At 42.1% G+C, this 16520-nt stretch overlaps 1 protein-coding gene across 4 annotated transcripts in view; it reads left to right on the top strand.

The window, feature by feature from the left end:
• Nucleotides 1-16520, top strand: part of MIPEP (mitochondrial intermediate peptidase) — a 141135-nt gene that overhangs the window by 71419 nt on the left and 53196 nt on the right. For 3 of the 4 annotated variants that reach the window (XM_082365051.1, XM_082365050.1, XM_082365048.1), the window contains exons 15-16: nt 7068-7142; nt 10002-10121. In XM_082365051.1, the coding sequence (XP_082221177.1) occupies nt 7068-7142; nt 10002-10121 (195 nt within the window). The remainder of the gene's footprint in view (nt 1-7067; nt 7143-10001; nt 10122-16520) is intronic. The other variant, XM_082365049.1, reaches the window with a different exon arrangement.

The raw sequence follows: 16520 nt of genomic DNA, 5'->3' as shown, positions 1-16520 counted from the left end.
TCCTGCAGGTGTTTTAATAAAAGAAACTCAGGCAAGGGTGTAAATTATCTGAAGTGCGAAGTTCATTCAGTCAGTGTTATTTTGAAGTGAATTTGCAGTAATGCTCTCCAACCCCATTGAAAAAGGGGTGTAGACTGTTTGAGAAAATTGTTTCTGAACAGCTCTGCACTGAGTTTGTAAGGGGTGCGAATTGCTGAGCGTGGTTGAGGGTATAACTCGAAGTACTTTTGTATTGAAATGAAGTGGCTCAGTGAGAACAGCAGTGATAGCAGAGACCCTTGAAACAGAGCACAGTGGAAATCTGCTTGTCTTTACTGTGGAAAAGGAGCCTTGCAAGAGAAGACTGGGGGGCTTGGGGCTGGGCCGTGGACATTGTCAGCGTGGCCTGGTTGTCAGGGGCTGGCAGTGTATGGGGCTCAGGCCCCATCCACAGGCGGTTTGGAGCAAAGAGGTCCACGTTTGTGCAAAGCAGGCACTGCCGTCAAATGTGTTTGTGTCAAATTGGTGAGAACTTTCAGTCCTCAGACTTTCTGGATTGTGGAATTCCAGTGGAAGGATCTAGTCCTGTAGTCAGAGCAGTCTGAATGAGGGACATCACTGAGTTCTGCTCTGTCCATGGCCCAGCTGTGAAAGTTGAATGAAACTTTAAGTTTTATGTGCCTAACCCCAATTCTGACCTCATTGTATTTTCACCTCCATTTCCCCTGTCTCTAACTTCCTCATCTATTCATTGTATTCTAATTACATATTAAATACCTGTATTTAGTATCAGTAGTCACTGAAAATTTTATTACCACTGCTAATCCATTTTTTGGGGGAACTTGGAGTAGTAATAAAACAGATTTTGCAAAGGGTTATTACTTTTATCAAGTGGTATTGTGCGTTAATTGAGGTGTTGAATTTTGAGGGGTACAGAAATAAGTTGAAAATAAATCTACAAAACTGAAGTCACACAACTACAACATGCATCACAAACTTCACCGTGTAAAGCAGGTATCAGAATTTTAAGTCTTTTGAGGGCAGGAGATGGTGTTTTGTCTTTCTTCTTCCTGTGTTACCTAAATTCTTATGCTGAGAATTTGTTGAATGAAGGATGGGTATTGGTGTTGTCAGCGTATGCTGAGATAATGTGTTTGTGCATTTACCACTTCATTCCCTCTGGAAACGTGTGAATGTCAGTGACAGGCATAGCTAACCTTCACACACTGTTTGTTGACTACCTGCTATTGTCTAAATGTATGGCGCGGAAAACTCGCAAATGAACTTAAAATGAGTAAAGATTGCATATGTAAACAGCATTGTAATTAGTACAGTTTGATCCTTTTGGGTGGCCTAAAGGAGGCGATGCATTAAATCTCTGTCCTTTTATTCCTGAACCTGTAGGAACTGAAATAAAGAAAAATGTCCTTTTTTCCATCAATAGTAATTTTTAAGTTAACGAAGTCTCCTAGAATGTAAACCCCTTGAGAACTGGGATTTTTATCTGTTTTGTTCACTGATATATCACCATAATGGGCAATCAGTAAATGTGTGCTGAGTGAATTATCACTCAGCAGCACACAACCCTGCCTCCCACTCAAGGACAAAGAAACCATTAGAGTCAGATTCAGGGCCTTTAAAATAACTAGTAACTGAGATAATTTTAAAGTAACTCTTGGACGGGGATTTAAATAACTGTGTTAAAGGATATCATGGGTAAGGCGGACAACATGTGTGAACAGATGGAGAAGAGAGATGGAAACTGTGAGAAACAGTCAAGTGGAAATGCAGGAAAGAAAGCCATGGTATCATATGTGAGGAATCCCTTTGAGGGGATCATCCATGTACTTGACATAGCTGAGGAAAATGTGAACTTAAAGACAGGTCAGTAGAAATTGTCCAAACAGAAATACAAGGGCAGGGGGAATGTTAGGGGGAGGGAAGGCAAAATAGAGCATCCAAGGAACTTTGGGACAATATCAGACAATGTAACATACATGTAGTTGGAGTTCCACAAATGAGATGAGAGAAATAAGGCATAAGAAATAGGCAAAGGGATAATGGTTGAGAATTTGCCAAAAATGATGAAAATCAGGCCAGCAATCCAAGACGCTTAGAGAACCCCATGCAGTATAAATGAAAACAGTATATACCTAGACACATAGTAGTCAAACTGCTGGAAACCAAAGATAAAGAGAAAACCATGAAGGGAGCCAGAGAAAAAAAGACGCATTACCAACAGAGGAACAGAGACAGAGATTATAGAGGAACGCTCATCAGAGACAAAGTCTGAACTGCAAGATCCATAGCATGAGACATATTTGATTAAAATATCATCAGAAGGAACATTTCCTCATTAGCACCAATCTTCTCTAAATATGAACTGGACCCTGCAGATGAGGAACTGACTCACTGTTTGATAGCTAGTTCTGCTTAAAGTGAGAGAAAATGTTTTCAAAACGTGAGTTAAGGACCAAGTTCTGTGGCAGATGTTGAAATAGGGAAGATATACTAGTAACGCAGTGAAACGAGATTTCATTGTTCTTCTAAAAGCCTTAAGATGATCACATAGTGGAGAAAGTGTCCTTTGCTAAAGCTGGGTAATTTGAGGAGACATGTATTTCATTAAGCATACTTGACTGTTTTATAAATGAAAAGAAATATAAACAGGAAACAAATTACATTTTCTTATTAAGAATTTGATTGTTAGGTGCTACAGAGAGAGAACTTGTTTAGCTTATAATTCCTGTCTCCTAAGAATTTATAAATCTGAAACAGACCATATGTAGAGAATATGTAGGTAAAAGAGTAAAATGTAAATAAAGTGGTCAAAGTCAGTGGTTACTGTGTCACGTAGAGCAGCTGTAATCGTGCACAGCACTGGCTACCATTTAGTCAGCGTCTGCTCTGTTAAACCTGGCATTATACACTTTTAAAGTACATTATCTTGTTCAGTTGTCATCTAATTCTCTGAAACTGTAACATGGACGCTTTACAAGCGAGGAGAACGTGGCTTAGAGAATTCAGTGATTGGGTCTTCGCTGTGACTGGTTAACCTGAAGGCTGTTCGTGATCTGTAGCATCCTCCGTATGCTTTTCACTCTTTGATGAACACGGCAGCATCCAGATCTGAAGGGGAGCAGACAACTTCACGTCATGGTTGGGATAGGAGACTTAGTGATCAGTAGAAGGGATATTTCCTACTTTGGAAATTATGAAGATCGTAGTAGAAGCTGGTAAAACACACAGCTGATTATATGGTGAAAGAGTCATTATTATTTCTACTGCCTTGGACTTCGTTAAATTTTCATTTTAACATAATGAAAAAATACTGTTTGAGGTTCAGGTGTTTTAAAACGTTTTCTTTTCTATGTGGTTGCTCATTGCCTGCTGGCTTGGATGTATTCATTCTGTCTTTCTTCAATATATTGATACTAGAAGTGAGCCCGTACTTTAACTTCAGGAGCCAATACTGTGAAACATCTGTGCTACTCTGTGGACACATCCACCTTTGGATGAATTATTGGTGTCAGTATTGGTTGCCATGACTCTGGTTGGTAAAGTGATATTTACAGAAGAAAATCTTGACCAGGAAACATTGTTTCTAATTTGAAGTTTAAGATTTAACTTCTAAATATTGTATATTAAAAAAAAATTGTATATAGGGGATTCCCTGGCAGTCCATTGGTTAGGATTTGGCGCTTTCACTGCCATGGACTCGGGTTCAGTCCCTGGTCAGGGAACTAGGATCCCACAGCCGTGTGGTGCAGCCAAAAAAAAAATTGTATAAAACTTAAGGTCAGTTTGGATGTTATTTAAATTTTGTTCTACTTTATCATTGTTATTGTTTTTTAATTTTGAAAAAGGCAGTACTTTTTCAAAAGTATATATAGTAAATATATAACTCCCTTCCATAAGCTGAAGTACATTTATTAATTCCAATTGATTAACAACCCAACTAGATTTTAAAAAAAAGAACATCTATTTTCCTGTTTACACCACACATAATATAAATGTATTATTTAATTTGTGATTTGATGGGTTAATAATTCTTTCCTCTGAACTGTTCTACTAGGACAGTATTTAACTTCTACTTAAATGTTTCCTTACATTTTTGGTAAACATTCTTTGTATTCACTACTATATGTACAGTGGGCCTTGAATACATAGTTTGGGGATTTTTTTTGTACTTTTTATTTTGAAATAATTGTAGACTCATAGGAAGTTGCAAAAAGTAATCCAGGAGCCCCATGTAACCTTCATTTCCCCCAACATTTTATAGAACTATGTAGCACATGTGGGTTTTCTGAATACGTAATTGTTTTTTTCCTTTTTTGGCCGTGCCACTTGGCTTTGTGGGATCTTAATTCCCCGACCAGGGATCAAACCCAGGCCCCAGGCAGTGAGAGTGTGGAGTCCTAATCACTGGACCATCAGGGAATTCCCTTGAATATGTAATTTTTTTTTGTCTTTTTTTTTTTTTTTTTTTAATAAATTTATTTATTTATTTTTGGCTGCGTTGGGTCTTCGTTGCTGCGTGCGGGCTTCTCACTGCAGTGGCTTCTCTTGTTGCGGAGCACGGGCTCTAGGCGCGTGGGCTTCAGTAGTTGTGGCACATGGACTTCAGTAGTTGTGGCTCGCTCGCGGGCTGTAGAACTCAGGCTCAGTAGTTGTGGCGCACGGGCTTAGTTGCTCCATGGCATGTGGGATCTTCCCGGACCAGGGCTCGAACCCGTGTCCCCTGCATTGGCAGGCGGATTCTTAACCACTGTGCCACCAGGGAAGTCCTGAATATGTAATTTTTGATAAACTGTTTTCAGTTGTCTTTTTGTGCTCTTTTTCTTTGCGTCTTTTGTTTTATTGTAAACCTGACCAGGAAAGAATTAAGCCTCCTTAAATTTGTCCCTTTGTTTGCCCTTCCTAGATGGGTTTGAATCTTGGGAGACACTGGCCTCAAAGTAAAGTACTTACAAATGAAAGGGGTCTGTTGGGTTTGGTTCTTAGATCCAGTATTGGCTTTTCCTCCTCACTGTCTCCAGGTAGGACTTGTAAACCTTACAGAGAGCCGGGACCACGGCCATGGACGCCTCTCCGCTCCCCGCTCAGTGCCTGGGCCTTCCCTCCTGGCCTTCCTCCCCATCCACCTCGACCCCCTGACCGGCCCTGCCTCTCTTCCCCCTCAGTCCAGCCCCAGTCATGCCCCGGCTGCTCACTCTGCTGTGGCTGAGGTCACTGGTGGTGTGTGTGTCTCACTGGTCCCCACTCCTGGCCCCCTCCTACGGCGTGTCTACACTGCGGCCAAAGGAATCTTTTCAGAACACAACTTGGACCAGGTGACTTCCTCGGTCAAAACTCACCAGTGGCCTCCTGCAGGATCTGAGGGTGGGCACCCCATCCTTGCCTGGCTGAGCCCCCGGGCCCCCTCTTCCGTGCCTCTGCTCAGGGCCCTTCTCCCTGCAGCCCCCCATCCCCGCTTCACGCCTGTTCACTTTGTAGGTCCCACTTCTACCTTGTTCCCTCAGTCAAGCCCTTCTAGCTTATGGTTTCGCACTCATGTGCAGGGTTTTCCTTCCTCTTGCTCATTGTAGCTCTGTTTATGGTTCTGCGCACATGGGCAGTGCTGCTGGGACCCCATCTCCCCCTCTTTCTGTCCCTCAGGTCTAATAAAGCGCTTGCCCACTGGAGTTCCCATTGTTTGTTGATAATCCTTCCACACGTACGATTTTTTACATGAAAATAAAACCATTAAAGCTTTGTGAAGCATGAAAAACCCAAGTGCAGCAGCAGTCCTGTCAACAGAAGGTATACCATAAAGTAAGGTTTAAAGAAACCTGAACATCTTGATACAAGCTGCTGGTGTGTATGACTTCACTGAACCTTGACTTTTTAAAATGCTGTTGCAGGAAATTTTCGTTTTATGTCGGGAAGACCCAGGCCTTTTCCCTGCACCAGAAGTTACACTGTGCAGCTTCCTTCAGTCTGTGTCTTAACTCTTGAAAAATTACCTTTTTTGGCTGGTTTGCTTTTCTTATAGCCAAACGGAAAGAGAAGAGAAAAGGCCTTGTTGTCTGAGCCTTCATCCTGTGCTACAGAAGTCAGGATCATTCTTGCGTTAGTTCCCTCCTCCTGCAGATATGTACTGAGTGTCTGCTGTGTGCCAGGCACTGTTCTAGGCCCTGGGGAGATATCTTTATAGATATATAGACACAGATGTGCACACACGTGCACACACACGCGGCAGTGCCTGCTTCCCCTTCCGGCTCACAGCTCACATTACCACTCACCAATGGTTAGTCTGTACAGCTGTAGTGCAGAGTAACCTGCCATAAGTCTCTTACATAATTTGTTTCTCTTTAGAAGGGCTTTTAACTTGATTTAGATTGTAAATAGAATTGTATAAAATGGCAGCTGTCTTCAGTAAACACCAGTATTAATGATTTTAAAGTAGAGTAAGATTGGCTACAGCACTTCTTCAGCTACATTATTAGTTTAGTTGTAAGAGAATACGTGATGTTTTATGATTACGCCTAATTAGTCTCGGAGAGGAAGCCCTAAATTGTATAGGGACATTAATCAGACTGAGTTTCCAAGCACTGCAATTCTTTCAGGTTGGAAAATAAAAGGCGGCACAGTTCATTATCATGGTTATGTGTCGGGATATGAGTTCGGCTCCAGTACTGACTGGCACCATGGACTAGAGTTTATTTCTTGACCTTGTGACCTTTGATTCCTGTCATCAGTCATTACGTGCTCTTAAAGGTCAACAGAGCACTTGAACGGACTTTCATTGCTAACAAACGAAGAGAAAAAGCACTAACTTTTCCTGACGTTTTAACTAGAGTTTTAAGGAACAGTGCCAATGTCTGACTTCCCTACAATCCTGTATTTTCACATACAAACCCCTATTTGATAATTAGCACTTTTTGAAATTCAGTGGAATATATTCATCCTTTATCTTGTCCTCGAAAATATTTCAACGTTATTATTAAACCAAAATGAAATTGTATCATTTGATGTTATTTTTAACCTTCCTGCCTCAAAAGTACACAGTGCAGTTTACTCACATACATATTGTTTTGTTTTTCAAGTCACTGCCCAGAAATATGGTGTCTCGTCTTTGCGAATCTAAAAAGGTTTGTGCAGCAGCGGACATGCAACTTCAGGTGGGTGTGTGCCTTTGTTCTGAAGTTGTCCACAGATATTATTCAAAATAAATGTATAACTTTAAATTCTTGCCAGTGCTACCCATTTATTATAATAATTATGCTTCCAAAACGTCTTTCCTCTGAGTTCAGAGAACTTGACCTTGACTAATCATTTGGTCTTCCAACCGTCCTAAGGAAGTAGGTGTCAAATAAGGTTATTTCCCAATTTCAGTGGAAAATAAAAGCGTGGAAAAGTTTTACCTGACTTCTTCTAAATGGTGCATTTCAGCAACCAAGTTGTATCTTTTTGTTCACTTTGTATCTTTTTTTAAATTTGTGTTTTTACATGTGAAGTTTAAACAGTAACGACTTAGTTTTTCGTAAAACTCAAAGCCAGTGTTCCAGGTTTCCAGATAAAGACGAGAAACATTTTATAAACCATCTGGATGTCAGGTCTGTGTGATACCAGATGTTTAGGTTATTTGTAATTTCTGAGATTGTTTATGGAATTCTTCCTCTTCACCAGATCTTGAGTGTTATGTAAACACAGCCTAAACACCCATCTTTCATCTCAGGCAGTATTCACTGTCTAATGATCCAGTCACCTGTTTAGAAGTATAGTCACTATTGAATTGCTTTATAGGTGTATAAAGTTCAGTCCCTAGAAAGTAATGTATGTGCTCTTGTTTTTTTGGACCTTAAAATACACGTTTCAGTGAAGAAGATGCCTGCTATAGACGAAACCATGGATTTACATTATTTAGTGTCTATTTGTATCACACAATTGCAAAAAAGATTTCTGGATTATTTGAAAGGTTAACATTACTTGGCAGTAGTCTTCTGATTTACTGGTACCTGTCGTGGGAGTCCTACCTTTTAAAAGCCCGTGTCCTGGCATCCTTTGCAACACTTGTTGCAGTGATTTTCTTCTAAAAAGGAAAACCAACCTTTCTGTACTTCTGCCTGCCCTCCAAAAAGAATAAGGAGAGAGAGGGAGAGAAAGGGAGAGGGGGGTTGAAAAGCTGGAGGAGGAGGGAGGGAAGGAAGTTCCCGCCCGAAGGGCCGCTCCTGCTGCTTTCCTGTCACACAGCCGTCCCCCGAGCCGTGGGGACACCCCAGGGCGGAAGGGAGTTGCTGCAGATTTCTAAGCAGGTATCAATAGTGGTTTTTAAATTGTGCCTTTTAAAATTATTCTTATTTATTTATTTTTTGCTGTGCATTATTTTAAAAATAGCTCCTGTTTTTCTGCAGCTCTAAGGTTCTTGGTCCCAAGCACGCAGGACCCCCTGGGTGGGCTTGTCACTTAGAATTGTTTGGTTCATCAGCAAATGAGCATGAAATATTGGGGTGGCCAGAAAGTTCGTTCAGGTTTTTCTGCAAGACGTTACAGCGTACAGGAAAACCCGAACGAACTTTTTGGCCAACCCAATACACATTTATTTTGCTGTTTTTATCATTTTTTTAAAAAAGGCATTCCATGCTTATATCTTTCGTTTGTGAAAGGCATAACTGAAGGAACGAAACTCTTAAATTCTGATTTGTTTATAGATTGGGGCAAAAAAACCCCATCTCAGTTGAGGTTAGAGTTTTAGAATTTCAATTTCTAATGATTTATTCTGTTAGAATATGGACATGGATGAGTAATGTGGGCCCCTCTGATTCTCTCTGTGCATTGTTACTCATTACAGAACATAGAATGGAAAGAGCTGTATTTAGTATATGTTTAGATTGCCAGTTAGAGCAAAGCAATATTTAGGAAATGTCTGTATTTTTCCAGTGAAGGTTTAAACTTGACTTTATAATTTAGAACCATAATTCTGTATCTAGATGAAGCCAGAAGTTAGAGGTCATTTAAATTTTTTCTTTTATACAAACTAATCTCACTTCTTTCAAGTCAACAGCTGCACATTCTCTACAAATTCCCATTTTGAATCAGAAAGATATGTATCGGAAACATAATCACATGACAGAATTTTTTCCTTTAAAATAAAACATTCTCTACTCGCTTGCTTCAGGTAAAATTCAAACAATGTTAATAAGTCAAATGTTGCAGTGAAAAAGCACTTTACTTTAGGTTTTCTGTGCAAATCTTAGCTTTCAGAGCTTGGTAAATACGCAGCAGGGTTCATGTTTAAACTCCTTCTAATGCTTTACTCTCCTGTCATGTTTCAGTGGCCTCTGTCCTCTCCTTGGAGGGGAGTGAGCCTTCCCTACCAGTCACCTCCTTAAGCCAGGGTCGCCCTGCCCAGCAGCTGCTTCCTCTGTGCCCTGACAGCAGGGCTGGGGGCTGCTTTGGTCCTGGCCTCAGACTCTCCGACAGCTGCTCCTGAATCCTTTGTGACACTCCTGCTTCCTCACCTCACCTCACCCCACCTTTCACCTCTCATCAACAAACTAGGATTCTCACCCTGTCATTTCTCTCATTTAATTATATCAGGATTCTAGGAAGAAGCCAAACAGTATTTATTAGCTCCAGCGGGTCACGGGTTATAACTTAATTTTTTCATATTTCCAGCTATATATATATATTTCCATATATGTGTGTGTGTGTGTGTGTGTGTGTGTGTGTGTGTATATAGTTTTGTGGTCACAAATTTAATTTACTACACTGTACAGAAAGAGTACCTTATAGATAGTGTTCAAAATTCTTTAATATCCTTAATCATGAAGAGGTTGAGAGCTTTCCTTTTCGTCATTAACATGGTCTTAAATGTGGTATGAAATACAAAATACATCTCAAGCCACATACACTTATACTTGTGACTGCCCAGCTGCGACTTGCAGTTATTATTCTGGTAGACTTGTAACATCTTTGGTCACCTACATCATAGATGTAAGCATGGTACCCAAACTAAATAGGTGCGTTCTTCTGTCCAGGTCTTTTATGCTGCTCTGGATCAGATCTACCACGGGAAGCATCCCCTCAGGAGCTCGACCACAGACATCCTCAGGGACACCCAGGAGAAGTTCTATGGCCTACCATACGTCCCAAACACTGTGAGTCTGGCGTTCCGACCCTGTTGTGTGCCATTGAATGGGTGTACGTGTCAAGTGGGCGGGGTGTGAAATCCTCTCCTGGACGTTGAGGTTTCCTGCGGGGCAAGTGCTAGAAACGCCCGACTCACTTACTGCCCCCAGCCGTCCGTTTACATGTACTTATTTTCCTCCTGCCAGCAGGGTTTTTCTAGATTCCTAGGGAAAGGCCCTTGGAGTTAGTCTTGTGTTCTTTTTCATTATTTATCTGTGACAAGAAAAACAGCGATGTAAGATGAACGTGATGATCGGTCCCCAGCCGCTCTCACTGCAAAGAGAATCCACACTGATTGAGGACCCGCTTGTGTCGGGACCGTGATGGGCGTCATTCGGTGCCGTGTCGGGACCGTGACGGGCGTCATTCGGTGCCGTGTCGGGACCGTGACGGGCGTCATTCGGTGCCGTGTCGGGACCGTGACGGGCGTCATTCGGTGCCGTGTGGGGACCGTGACGGGCGTCATTCGGTGCCGTGTCGGGACCGTGACGGGCGTCATTCGGTGCCGTGTCGGGACCGTGACGGGCGTCATTCGGTGCCCTGTCGGGATGGAGAGCGGCGCCTCGCTACCATTCGCTGAGGACTAGGTGCCAGACTCCGTCCGATTGCTTGGCAAAAACCCTGACTCAGAAGGACCCTATGAATTCGATGCTTACCCGTCATCGGGGTGCATGGGGGGCTTGTGCCAGTTACGTGTCTCGTCTAGGGTCACGTGGGTAGTGAGCGGTGGTGTTGGGATTCCCACCCAACCCTGAAGCCGTGTGTCCTCATCAGCCCAGGTTCCGTGAGGAAGCTGCGTGGCAGGGAAGAGTGCCCCTGGGTCCGGGCATGAGACTGGCGCTTTCATATCACTCGGGACCTCAGGTCCAAGCGATGGGAACCCGACTCCTAGTGGCTTAAGCAGAAAGGGTGTTTATTGAGCCCCGTGACTGGAAGGTGCAGGGGTCGGTCTGTTTGGTTGCCGGTTAGCTGGGTTGAGTTAGTTCTTACACAGTATTGTTAGAAATGTTTCTCCTTGTTTCGTCTTTCAGCTCTGTCTTTCTCTGGATTTGTCTTGTTCTCAGGGAGATGGCCCGGACTTGGTGGCATGGTGGCCACCAAAAGGTCTAGCTTAGCCCATCTCATAGAAAGAAAGCTCATTTGAAAACGCTCTGTAAGCCGTAAAATGCCAAATAAATGTGGTTTCATTTGTTACAGTGTTGGGTACCAGCATGTGTTGTGCTGAGTCTAAGTTAAGCAGTAAACTGTCACTGTCCACTAGATCTTCAGGTCCTAATACGTGAACATGTGGGACTGTTCATCTTTACCAGACAAGTAAAGTCACAGGAAATTTCATCTTCCTAAGACTCCTCATCAGCAGGGTTTGATTGTCATAGAAGCTGCATCATCTATTTGTGATACGTAATGCTAGTCACATTACCTACCTATTTTTGACCATATGTATAAAAAATCTACTGTTCCAGTGCTGTGTACTTGAATTATCTATATTAGTGAAAATCTGTAATAATAAGAATAATCTCACTCTTCATCAACTGCCTACATTTAGAGAAAAAAGACATTGTTTAAGGGTGTTTCCCAGTTTATGGAGCATTGCCTGATCCATGTGCTTTTGTGCCTGTGTGGTTTTGTGCTCATTTTATATTCTTCTTTGCTTAGCTTTAAAATCAGTGTGACTTGAACTCCACGTGGTTATATCACTGGTGGGTAGTAAAGTCGTAGAACACCAAAGTTAGGAGGAACTGGGATGCTTTCTGAAGCCACTTCAGCTTGGCTGAGTTGCTCGCCCCCAGCTTTCTTTATCTTAAGTCTTATAACAATTGAGCTGTGTCTCTTTTTAGAAGAAAACCCAGGAAATTCCCTGGTGGTCCAGTGGTTAGGATTCGGTGCTTTCACTGCTGTGGCCTGGGTTCAGCCCCTGGTCGGGGAACTGAGATCCTCTAGGCCGTGTGGCATGGCCAAAATAAAAATAAAAACAATGTTAGAAAAATAAAAAAGAAGAGAGGGCTTCCCTGGTGGCGCAGTGGTTGAGAATCTGCCTGCCAATGCAGGGGTCACAGGTTCGAGCCCTGGTCTGGGAAGATCCCACATGCCGCAGAGCAGCTGGGCCCGTGAGACACAATTACTGAGCCTGCGCGTCTGGAGCCTGTGCTCCGCAACAAGAGAGGCCCGCGCACCGCGATGAAGAGTGGCCCCCGCTTGCTGCAACTAGAGAAAGCCCTTGCACAGAAACGAAGACCCACCCAACACAGCCATAAAATAAAATAAATAAATAAATAAACCCAAAGTTTAAAAAAAAAAAAAAAAGGAAAAAGAATTTAAAAAAAAAAAAAAAGAAAAAAGAGGAGAACTCAGTTTTCCTCACCATGCAGGTTTCTTTTGTGTAGTAATTAAGTATACAAAGATGAGGTGACATTGGTACCCAATTCTGCATCAACTATCAGTAAATTATTTTTAATTTAAAAGGAAGGATGTCGTTATTAAGTCCACTATTCTTATTCTGAGGAAGGATGTTGTTATTAAGTCCACTCTCCTTATTCTAACTCCTTTGAGAAAATATAAAGGTTTATCTCTTCACTGGGATTACCTCCCCCATTCATGGTCAGTAGCTGTAGCTCTTTGTGTCAGTTGTTTTTGGAGGTCTTTAGAAGAAGCATAGCTACATTTAGAGAAAAAAGGCATTCTTTAAAGCCTTGTCTTTTTTCTTTTTTTTTTTTTTTTTAATGTCTGAGGATCGGTTTAGATTTGCACAAGTATTCTGTTCTTCCTGCGTAGCAACTTCTGCCTCTCATCCATTTGTCAACTCATCGTGAGACCCGTAACAAACCTTCCCATAAACATAGAGAATAAGACCAGGGTGCTCACTGGAATTCTTCAGTGTAGTATCCATCAGGATAGTAAGACAAGGAGAAGAAAAGATAGAAGCACTGGAAAGGAAGATACAAAACTGTCAGTATTTGCAGATGATTGATTGCTGAGAAAATCCAGAGTGTGTACAGGTAAATTATTAAAATTAATGAGAAGTTAGCAACTTTTCTGGATAAACAATACATAAAACTTTAATCCATCTCTGTTTACCAGCAACAAAGAAGAAAAGTGTAAAGATACCATTAAGGCAAGAAAAAAATATAAGGTGGTGCCCCCCCCCAAACATCTTTTTAAAAAAGCATATTATCTTTAATTTCCAGATCCTAAATAAATGAACTGAATCATATTTATAGATAGGAAGATTTGATATAAAAACAGTATCACTTTTTCTCCAGTTAATCTATACACTTAATGTAATGTGATTCTCCTCGTTTGTTGGCTTGAAGCTAACGAGCTGAGTGTATGATTTTATGTGGAAGCGTGATGGCCAAGGAGCAGCTTTGAAGAACAGTGGCAGGTGGGTGGGCTTGCCCCGTCGGGATTAGCACTCAGAGGAGGAGGCTGTGGGAGTTAGGACAGTGTAACGACACTGCAAGGGCTGCAGGGACAGATGGTGGAGAAGAGCCCAGAACCTGAAAGCTGGCTCAGCACATCTGCGGCCTCTTGACCGTAAGCTGAATAACACTGCAGGTCTGTGGGCCGAGAAGAGATTGGTTTATTTTAAATGGTGCTGTCGCTATCCATCGTCCATATGGAGAAGATGAAACTTGGATCTGTCTCATTCTGTGAGAAGTAAAGGTTTAAATTTGTAGAGATGATGGGAGTGTCTTTCTGATAGCTCCTTTCTGTTCCTGCTCAGACTCTCATGTCATACCGACAACACAAAAGACATTAACTGTAAAACGGAAGACTGATACATTCCACTGTATTAAAATCTGAGTCTTCTGTTCATCCAAAAACCAGGTGAAAATCAGTGAAAAGCTACAGACTGGAAGTAGAGGTTTTCAACACATGTAACTGGAAAAGGATTTTCTTCCTTTTTAAATTAATTTTGATTGTGGTACAAAAAACACAGGACATAAAAGGTACCATCTTGAACCCATAAACAAGACAAAAAGACAACCCTCAGAATGGGAGAAAATATTTGCAAATGAAGCAACTGACAAAGGATTAATCTCCAAAACATACAAGCAACTCAGGCAGCTCAATATGAAAAAAACAAACAACCCAATCCAAAAATGGGCAGAAGGCCTAAATAGACATTTCTCCAAAGAAGATATACATTGCCAACAAACACATGAAAGAATGCTCAACATCATTATCATTAGAGAAATGCAAATCAAAGCTACAATGAGGTATCACCTCACACAGGTCAGAATGGCCATCATCAAAAAATCTACAAACAATAAATGCTGGAGAGGGTGTGGAGAAAAGGGAACCCTCTTGCACTGTTGGTGGGAATGTAAATTGATACAGCCACTATGGAGAACAGTATGGAGGTTCCTTAAAAAACTAAAAATAGAACTACCATACGACCCAGCAATTCCACTACTGGGCATATACCCAGAGAAAACAATAATTCAAAAAGAGTCATGTACCACAATGTTCATTGCAGCTCTATTTACAATAGCCAGGACATGGAAACAACCTAAGTGTCCATCAACAGATGAATGGATAAAGAAGATGTGGCATATATACAATGGAATATTACTCAGCCATAAAAAGAAACGAAATTCAGTTATTTGTAGTGAGGTGGATGGACCCAGAGTCTGTCATACAGAGTGAAGTAAGTCAGAAAGAGAAAAACAAATACCGTATGCTAACACCATATATATGGAATCTTAAAAAAAAAAAAAAAAGGTCATGAAGAACCTAGGGGCAAGACGGGAATAAAGACACAGACCTACTAGAGAATGGACTTGAGGTTATGGGGAGGGGGAAGGGTAAGCTGTGACAAAGTGAGAGAGTGGCATGGACATATATAGACTACCAAACGTAAAATAGATAGCTAGTGGGAAGCAGCCGCATAGCACAGGGAGATCAGCTCGGTGCTTTGTGACCACCTAGAGGGGTGGGATAGGGAGAGAGATGCAAGAGGGAAGAGATATGGGGACATATGTATATGTATAGCTGATTCACTTTGTTATAAAGCAGAAACTAACACACCATTGTAAAGTAATTATACTCCAATAAAGATGTTATAAAAAAAAAAAGTAGGTACAATTTTAGACATTTAGCCAAATAAAAAAGTACCGTCTTGGAAAAGATGGTGCCTTGAATGCACTGCGTAAGATGACCTTGGCGTTCCTTGGGGCATGCGGTGAAGCCGCGTCAGGATGCCATCTCACTTACCCGTCAGGCGACAGAGAAAACCCCGGACAGTGACCAGTGCTGCCCAGGCTGTGGAGTCACAGTCACACGCGGGCGGAGTTGCGTTTGCCGTGACTACTTGGAAATCAGCCGGGTGTCACCTCTTAAAGTTGAGGATGGACCCTGTGACCCAGCAGTTCACCTGCTACATGGAACCCAGAGAAAGTGTTGTCTTAGGTCCTAAGCGTTGAGGATAGGAATGTGTACAACAGCACTGTTTGTAAATGGGGGGAAAGGACGGGGCTTCTGGGAAGAACCCACGCGATTGTGAGCAAGAAAATAGATGACTGATTTCGGGCATATTCATCGGCTGGGATACTGTGCAGCAGGGAAATCGCGAAGATGAGCTTGAGAAGCAAAATGTAAAGTAAAAAAAAATGAGCTTCAGAAGAAATAGATTTTGTACATTTATATAAAGTTCAAAATCATGCAGAACTAAGCAGTGCATTATCATAGATCTCTACATACATAGTAAAACTATAAAGAAAACGAAGGAATAGTAAGCCCAGAATTGAGGCAGTGCTAACCGCTGGAGCAAGGAAGGGGGGGAGCACAGAAGTCTTAGAAATATTTTATTTCTTAAACTGATTAATAGGCTTGTGGTTGATAAATTGGTCATTCTATAGAATATAGGAATATATTCTTGGTATGTAGAACGTACCTTACATGTTGAAAGACTGTTTTGGCTGCCGTGTATGGGGTAGAGAGGGGTTGGGGGGCCAGCTGGAAAGTTTTTCCCGCGTTGGGACAGCGCTGCTGGCAGCCCTGCCCGGGGTGTGGGGGGGGGGGGTCGGGTGGGTTCAGGGACAGTGTGGAAGGTGGGGAGCCTGGCGGGGCCGGGGCGGGAAGTTGGGTTCAGGGCGACTGCCAGGTTCTAACGTGAGATGGGCAGGAGACTTCTCGAGTCCCCCGAGACCAGAGGAGGGGCAGTTTTCCCCTCTACTCATCTCCAGAGATTGTTTTTCTCCAACGAATCATTTTATTTCCTCAAATTAAACAATGAGAAAAGGAAAATATAATTTGTACGACAACCTACAGCACATTGAGGCTTTCTGATGCGTTGTACAGCTGGTACAAAGGGTACGCTGGGGTATTAGTTTTCATTTCCAGAGGCAGGCTTCTCCCCCGAAGGA

Source organism: Balaenoptera borealis, assembly GCF_965194805.1.
Source record: "Balaenoptera borealis genome assembly, chromosome: 18".
Classification (NCBI taxonomy): Eukaryota; Metazoa; Chordata; class Mammalia; order Artiodactyla; family Balaenopteridae; genus Balaenoptera; species Balaenoptera borealis.
This window is presented reverse-complemented; position numbering and strand designations above follow the sequence as displayed.